General features: G+C 36.6%; 1 protein-coding gene across 2 annotated transcripts in view; it reads right to left on the bottom strand.

Moving 5' to 3' along the window:
• Window positions 1-575: 575 nt before the first annotated feature.
• BRINP1 (BMP/retinoic acid inducible neural specific 1) overlaps window positions 576-8,896 on the bottom strand; it is a 431,121-nt gene continuing 422,800 nt past the window's right edge. For both annotated transcript variants that reach the window (XM_068248101.1, XM_068248100.1), the window contains one exon: window positions 576-6,075. In XM_068248101.1, coding sequence (XP_068104202.1) covers window positions 4,935-6,075 — 1,141 coding nt within the window. In that variant the 3' untranslated portion in view covers window positions 576-4,934. The remainder of the gene's footprint in view (window positions 6,076-8,896) is intronic.

The following is an 8,896-nucleotide window of genomic DNA, read 5'->3' as shown; positions in this document are numbered from 1 at the left end:
TGTGTCTAATCACTAGCTGTAATTTGATCTCCTCCTTGCGTCACATGACTGCCTATGGCAGATAAGCAGATAAGCCCATTTGAAAGCACAGACTGCAAACAATATGTCTGCTTCCCTGAATCAGGAAGTGGAAACTGTGCAGATTTATTTTAGGATTTGTATCAGCTGTAACAAAGAAATGTTTTTTTCTTTTTATGTTTAAAAGTTATTATGGCGTTGTGTATCTTTTAGAGCAGAGAGGAGTTCTGAGTTCACGACCACTTTAAAAATACTCAGAGAATCACTATGTTTGTTGTAATATTTTCTGTGAAAACACAGTTGCTTAGTATAGTCAACCAAAAGGATTCCTGTAGTACTTGATTTCAGTACACACATTTTTCTTGTATGATTTAGCCATCAAACATTGAAAAGCACAGCTTGTAGTACACTGAACACTTCAATTATCTTAACTTTAATTAAGCCAAACAAATATTAAAGAACTTGTTAGGCTTGGTACAATTAGGATTAGGCCAATAAATCAAAAAATAACTAGCAAGATTATCTTCTTAATATTACAGTTCATTTTTTTCAGATATCTTTTGCTTGAAAGCATCATTCAGTAGTCTGGTCTTAAATGAGAATGTTACAATACTTTATTTTTTCAGCACAGTCTTCTGAAGCTTCAAATGTAGGTTCTATCATTCAAAGGTTTAACTGTCCCAAAGGGTTTACTTCTTTTACAAGAACACTGCATGTTGTGTTCATGCACATTGAAATGCATCCCTTGGAGTAAGGTCAAACACATTCATTTTAGAGTCACCATGGAACTTAAATATTACATAAATATTAAAAAGCAATCAAGATTTGACATAAAATACCAATGCAAATGATTGCAGACTGGCATCGGACTCATTTAAAAAAAATCATCTCAATCAATATATTTAAAGAATACCCGAGGCGACTTGTGACAAGATGAGATAAACATGTGTATGTACACTGCAAAACGTATGAAACCAGGCTTTTTTTTTGCTGCCTGAATGAGTTCATTTATAGGCTTGCAAATGGCAACTATTGTGTCTGTACCTTGTCGGGAATATAGTAAACATCACTGATAAGCAAATTACAGCCATAAAAGCTTTCCTGGCAGACTACAATTTCTGAGGGCAGGGGAGAGATAGAAAAAGGTCAATAGTTTTGATGCATTTTAGCTCTGGGGCACTTGACAGACTGGCATTGGGGAGAGACAATAAAATATTCAGAGACAATAAAACATTCAATCTACTTTGTAAATGTTTAAATATAAAATAAAACTGTGGGACATCTAAAAAAAGTCATGTTTAGGAGTAGGAGGATAAATACAATTGTTTATCTCATCAGTTTATGTTCACCGCGGGTTCACTTTAAAGTTGACCTCCAGCCATAATTTAATTCAGTTGTATATTTACTGAAAAAAAATAAGTCATTTTCATGTACAGCTAGTATAGGTACCTGGATATTTCTCTTGTGATCCTCTAAACAACATCTTTCAGACTTGGACGGCATAAAACATAAGTAGAAACCACAGCAATCACTCATCACTGTGCTGCTGTCTTGCACAGTCCAATCAGCATGCCCTTACTTGTCTGAGTTTTCTAAAAGGCCCAGGAGAATACTCAGGTCAGATTACTGGCTGTGGTCTCTGGCTTGACTATAGCCATATGACTCCAATACTTGCTGAACAGGATTTCAAAAACAGTTCAGATACATTTTATTACATCTGTGTGTTTGAATCATTGCTTGGAGTTCAGCTTTTACGTTGACATAGTTGAGCAAATGGATTATAAAGGATGGATAAAGGGCAAAATATGGTTGCTGGAGTTGGCAGATTTTTAGAAATACACTATATTCCACATGTAACATAGCAAATGGACCCTTGATTCAAACTTGTTTATAAGAGAGGAGTTGTTTCCTTCATACAGTGTGATCAACAATATGAGCTTTGGCTGCCAAGAATAGTGATACATTTGGATTTATCACTACCCTAACCAATATAATTGTGTTCAAAGGATCTTGAGTACATAAACTAGACAAAATTGGACAACAGTTTTCATCTATTGTAACCATGGCCAACAGCAAAAGTACAGAGAAGATCTCCGTGTTTTTAAAGAAAAGATTATAAGCAGCAGCATACATCTGTTTTTATGAGGAAAACCCCTTTGAAAGCTGTCAGTTTAGGTGTGCTGTATTTGCATCATCTGTTCAAGTTTTATATAATGTATGTAAGTTTCCCCCTTCACTTTTCAGAGCCCTTTTATACAACTGAAACATCCCCAACTACCACTTCATTGGATAACCCGTGCATAGTCCAATTTCAGCTTTGTGTATCAACATTTTATGTCATTAAGGAGGAACATGCTGGCATCTGCGGGATAAGTAGCTTGTTATCCTCCTTTTTGGTTTATAATTACCATCATCATTTTTGTTGTTGTTTATATTACAATATACAAGTCTTATTTTACAGATGATAAAAGAGATTCTCTCCCTTATAGGGGGGCAAATGTTTGTTTCTTTATGGCAGTTGACTCCCTTTACTGCTGGTATTTTTCAAGGCTCATGCAAGAGGTCACTTAATTTCTGAAGCATCTCTCCCCAGTCCTACTTGCTGCGCAATGAACACAGCGGTGTGCTTCTTTCACATCTTCCCATTCCTAGGGCAGTGATTGTCTGACTCTGGTATGGGTGAACCCTCTTCATGAGTTATGGGGCTGGCAGACTACTTCAAGACTTGGGTAGTGGACTGAACTGATGGACATCTGCCATTACAATTAACTTGAGTAGTGCTTGTTGAATGTAAAATGTCCTTAAGCAGGATAAGTCTAGATAAAAAAAGGACAACAAAGACACACAATGCATAACACTTATGTAGTGAAAAGACTTGTGCACTTGTGCAGTTTGTGAACATCTCTACTATCGGTACTGTGCCTCTCCCTTAGAACAGCAGTACATATTTGGCACTGCCTGAAAATGAGCATGCTAACACAGAGTATGACTACATACTTCCAAAGACTTTAAGGTTTTTCTGGGTGCACCATTGTTTGCATTATTTTGATAATACAGAAGCTGGTGATCTGTTTAACTAACTCTAAATCCCTGAAAAAAATGGACTTGCTAGGAATGAACTGATTTTTGAAAAATTTTTATGATCATCTCAATGCAAAAAGACAAACTGTACCTGGCCACCTGCCACTAGCTTACTAACGAAATACACTTGCTAGATTAGTTCTAAGATCAGGGACTGTCTGACTAATAATGTAAATTATGTAATAATGGCTTTGATATTAACCTGATATGAAAAAAGGCCACATAAATAAAGCTTTTTTTCTGTTGCCGGGTTAATGCTATAAAAGGGCATATGCTTAAACTTATTTTACGGAAAGCTGTGAAAACGTTAGGTATTTACTGTACTGGATGAGAATTCTGCTAAAGTAAGGACATTAAAACAAAGTAAGACAGACGTACAAATTATCATTAATAATATAAAATATACTTAATTATCAAAGTGATTTTTTTTTAGATTATAAACAAGTCTAAAATAAGAATACTTCAAAAATATAAATATTCTGATATATTTTGCCATCTGATTATAATAAGCTTTGTGAGTTCTGTCTTTATATAATACCATTAAGATAAAATGTCCTTCTGCTGCAGTTCAGAGGACAAAGCAGCCTTGACACAGCGTTCAGTAAGAGATGATATGCTACTTTAAATTGTTGCCTGTTAAGTTGAGACTGACTAAAAAAAAAATAAACTGGGACAGTGGGAATATGGTGGGGTTTCCCATCACAACCAAACAGCGATTTGATACCATTTTCTAAGGCCGCACATACAAGGCAAACTTTTTACAGAAGCTGCAAATAGTCCAAACATTGACTGGCAAAATTTGGCTTTGTATTAAATGTGAAGTATGAATGCAACAAAATAACTTGCTATCACTTAGTATGTGTTTAAAACATTATTTATGCTATCCAATATCTCATTCTTCTCCCAAAAGCAATTATTCCTCTTTCCCACTTTTTACATACTAATGTGGTGATAATGACAATCATAAATCAAGCCTATATTTTTTTGTTACTTTTAGATGCAAGTGAAGACCACAATAACACCATTGACGTTTAGCTATATACAAGTCAGGTTAAGGGATATTAGTCATACAAATACTAAAAATCAGAGAGACATGTTGCCATTTATAACCCTTTAGAGTTAAATTGCATCCAAGAAAGTACTGATCTAAATTGTTATGATGTAATATGGATAATCTGCTACATGGCCTGCAAGCTATTCTAATCAAGGAAATGGGCAATGTACTTTTATGCAATGCATTTGTTTTGTTGAACTGATCATCAGCATGTTAAATATGCCCATTTCAGATAAAGAGTGATAATAAATACGAAGGGAATTTAAAGAAAAATATGATATGTGCAACATATGTTTATGACACAATTTACATTGAACTGTATATGTAACACTTAAAACATCTGACCTTTCTTCATTGTTAAAGGGCCATAACACTCATGAAATGTTCAATTAACAAGGATTGCATCTCTTAACCAATGTTGGTAACAGGCAATATTAATGGATTGATCTATACACATTTTACAGTGGTGGAAAAGTCAAACATCATGTAATGTTCAATAGGACTTAAGAGTATCTTTTTTGGAATAACAAATAAAATTAAAGCGATGGGGCTTATACAGCAAAGACCCTGACTCATTCTTGCCTTTGTATACTGATTCCTCTCCTAAAAATAATAATAAAAGGAAGTATGTAAATATACTCCATTTGTATACTCTGCAGCATAATCATAGTCAGGTCATAAGGTAGGTTATAAAGTTTAATTCGTGTCCACCTAATTCCCTCAGAGTTTTGACCTCTGAATATCCAAAGAAATGTTTTACTCAGAGGAAGGCATGGGAAGATTAGCAAAGTTTGACTGTCATGTGATCTGGTTGCTTCAGAATCTCAGTATTGTACAAGTCTAGGGCATGGTTGACCCTAATGATTTCACTATTGGTCAACTTCAATCGATGCTTTAGCATACAGGAGAAAAGGTCCAGTTGTGGTTTTCCTGGTGCAGTTGGTGGAGCCAAGCGATTGATTCGTTCTCGGATGTCCAGCATGAGCAACATAACAGAGGATGAGGAATAAAACTGCCCTCCTTGGGAATATGACTGATTGACCTGCTGAACTGCACTACGCAACAGATCTGGATTAAATCGCAAACTATACCCATACAATTGGATTTCAGATATCTTCACATAGAACTGCCGTTTTGTAGGATCTGATAGATCAACTGGGCCTTGACCTGTATCATTGCGCATTAGTGAAGGTAGACGTGCACGACTTCGTAGATAAATGTGTACAGTCTCAAAAAATGTCTTCCAGCGATTACCGAGTAGGAGAGTCCAATTATAACACTGGCTATTTTGGAGCCGTGTCTTCTCCCATCTTGGGTAACCATGTTCCCCAAAGGGCATGCTCCATCCTTCTGAGTGACTACCACTAAAGGGGTTAATATACACAAAAAAACTGGGATCCAAAGTAGTATTCCTAGCCTGACAAATACGCATTGACATCCCAACAACCATGTGGATAAATTCAACTCTATTTTTGTTGCTTTTCAGGGTGAGTGACATTCTTTTCCTCCAACGTGGATCAAAGTAGGTATCTAGACGAATCTCATTGCTAATGAAAGTAGTGTGCACATGAAGGCGGGAGTCCATTTTCTGCAAAAGGTAACGGAGCTCTTGATCTTGAAAGTCTAATTCTGTTTCTAGACTCATGAATTGCTCACTGCGCTCAGAATCAACATTCTGTGCCTCACAGCGGCCACGGTATAACTTGTATCCCTTGTTACATGACCCACAGAGTGAGATGTTAGCCATACTGCACATTGCACAGCTTTGATTACCCCCTATGATACAAGGAATTGGACGTTGACAAAGCGTGCTACCACCATGGCACACACAACTACGTTGACTCTCTAGGAATGTGCCCCAGAATCCATTCTCATTGCAGTAAAGAAGTGATTGTACTCGAGCCAGCCATTGTTGGATTGTTCTGAAATGAGAAAAGCAAATTCTTGTTACAGAAATGCAAAGCATGGCTGTCTGAACTGAGAGTCTCATCATATTTAATCTGTGTACATATTGTTTTTGAATACTTAAAAACCTTAAACTACAACGTAAGGCAAATACATTAACACATCATTGCCGAAAGAAGGAATCATTCCAGAGAAAGTCTTTGGAGTTGGAACACATTGAAAAGGGGTTTAATCCATGCCCTAATATTTCTATACAGTAAGTGCTTATATTTGTGAGTGTATTACACTTAATAAATTCAACTAAATCTACTATACTATGTTACCTCTGTTCTTTGCTTAGTCTATCTGGCAGACTTTAGCTTTTTATGCCATATAGTGCCCTAAGAAGGAAGCTGGGAATTAGTGGGATAGAGAGAAACCCGTTGGAGCTAATGGAGGGATGTGTGGGATATAGGTCACAGAGGTCTTCCTCTGCGACCTACCTGGAGGTAGGCAGGTGACATAATGAGTTTATACTCTCATTTATTAAGCTACAGGATAATGCTTCTGAAGTACTAGATTGTAGGGACTAAATTGTGAGGGACAGTTAGTGACAAGACTATATATTCTGTACAGCGTTGCGTAATATGTCGGCGCTATAAAAATATTTTAAAATTAAAAATTAAATAGATGGAGTTGTAGGCTGTGTACTTGACACATATTTTAGCTGGGAACTTCTGTACTCTAGTGTACAATATTCATCTATGCTGGGCCCTTGTTTTGCTGTACTCATGGAGCACTGCCCGTGTAATATATGCAAAAAATATATACAAATATATGTAATATATGCAAATAAGGGAGACATCACTTTCTTTAGCAGCAAACCCGCAGGTTGGATTTTATACATTTATTGTACTATATGTTTCAGTTTGTTTTACTGATATTTATATGTGTCTTTGATATGTGTCTTTTATATATGTGTTTGATGCCGTTTTGGTATTGCTGTAGCTTATCCTGGTACATAGGTTCGACTTATCTAATACATAAAAAATACCTGCACTGAATGTTGTACATAATTAAGTAAAAATAAGAAGGGACATTTTTTTTTTTTAAAAAAAGAAGCTTTTCTTATGTCTCTTGCCACGATAGCCATCATAATTGCTTGAAGGATTTTGGGTTCCTCAATCTGGGTGGCGCGGTGGCATAGTGGATAGCATTCCAGGTCAAATCCTAGCCATGGCTCTGTAAAGTGCTGCTGAATATTTAATCACCAATTAAATATTAAATAATAATAATCCAGGGCCCATATGCAATTCACTTTTTTTTTCTTTTGTCAATAAAAATGCCTTTTAAGCCATTTACAAACAAGAAAATACTCTAAAACAATTTTAATAGTACTTTTTTTTATCTACTTTGGTATTTATTTTTATTGCAAAGTGCTGAAAAGTTAATTTAAACAAACAATGAAAAATTATCTCCTAGGAGAAAACACGAGGAGAAAAAGTGAATTGCATATGGCCCCAGGACCACTAGAGACATGCTAAACAGGGTTGGATTTGTATCTTTCACTTCCCATGGCCCACTTTCTCCAACCGCCGCCGGCGGAGTTTAAATAGGGCTTACAGTCAGTATTTCTAGTCCGGGCCAAGATCTAGGCTGAGGTCCCAAAAAATAAATAAATAGGGCTTACGCATATAGTAGCACTATATATAATAAGCTGCATCATAGGAAATAAACTGGTGATGTAACAGGCTGTGGTTATTAAATTTCCCCCCAAATATACTAAGTAAACTATGGCAACCATAGGGATTAGATAGGACACTGGCATGACTATGTACTTTATAAAGTGCTGCAGAAGATGTAGGTACTATATATAGATGGATAATATTAATACATATTATAATAAAAAAACATAACTAATATTTACAGCAATAGTAATAGTACCCCCTGTGGACCATTACAAAGGACTCCGTTAACAAGGTTGGAAAGTCTGCAATATCAGCATATTCTGTGGTACATATAAGATCTGGGCCCTTAAACAATTATTACTACTTTATGTAAATGTAGACATAACAAAAAGTGCCTTTCATTTTGTGCTAGTGTAACCAGACTGAAAGAGAAACTGTGACCAAGAATTGAACTTCATCCCAAACAGTAGCTGATACCCCCTTTACCATGAGAAATCTTTTCTTTTTCACAAACGGATCATCAGGGGGCTTTGTATGGCTGATATTGTGGTGAAAGCCCTCCCACAAGAAACTCCAAGGACCATGATCCTGGCAGTTTTCTGTCTGTGAACCTTGTTGCATTGTGGGAAATAGCTGTTTACAGCTGTTTCCAACTGCCAAGAAAACAAGCAGCAGCTACATCACCTGCCAGCAGTAAAAATGTCACCATGTGATAAATGTCAGAATGTAAATCAGGGATTTAAAGATTTTACAATGGGCAAACACTGACTAAATCATTTATATCTAACTAGTAAAAAGGCCTGCCCGTTAAAAACGGACGCTAGGTCACAGATGCTACCCTCCGCAATGAGCGCACATATGCTTCCCGCTTGCTCGTTCCCCACTACTGTCTGAAGTATATGCACACAGGGAGCTGCTTGCTTGGCAGTTGGAAAAAGCTGTTATTTCCCACAATGCAATGAGAACCTCTGTGAGCCACACACAGCAAACTGTCAGATGCTTTGGGCACCAGCAGTACTGAGAGGAAGACACAATAATGGGAGATTGTACTGTGGGAAGGGATGTGATTTAGTAGTGCAAATTGTCACAGTATAACCTGCATTTTACAGGACTATAAATTGAAAATATTGGTCTGACCCATGTATAAGTCGGCCTCTAAATTTCTAGACTT

This window comes from Hyperolius riggenbachi, chromosome 8 (genome assembly GCF_040937935.1).
Source record: "Hyperolius riggenbachi isolate aHypRig1 chromosome 8, aHypRig1.pri, whole genome shotgun sequence".
NCBI classification, from domain to species: domain Eukaryota; kingdom Metazoa; phylum Chordata; class Amphibia; order Anura; family Hyperoliidae; genus Hyperolius; species Hyperolius riggenbachi.
This window is presented reverse-complemented; position numbering and strand designations above follow the sequence as displayed.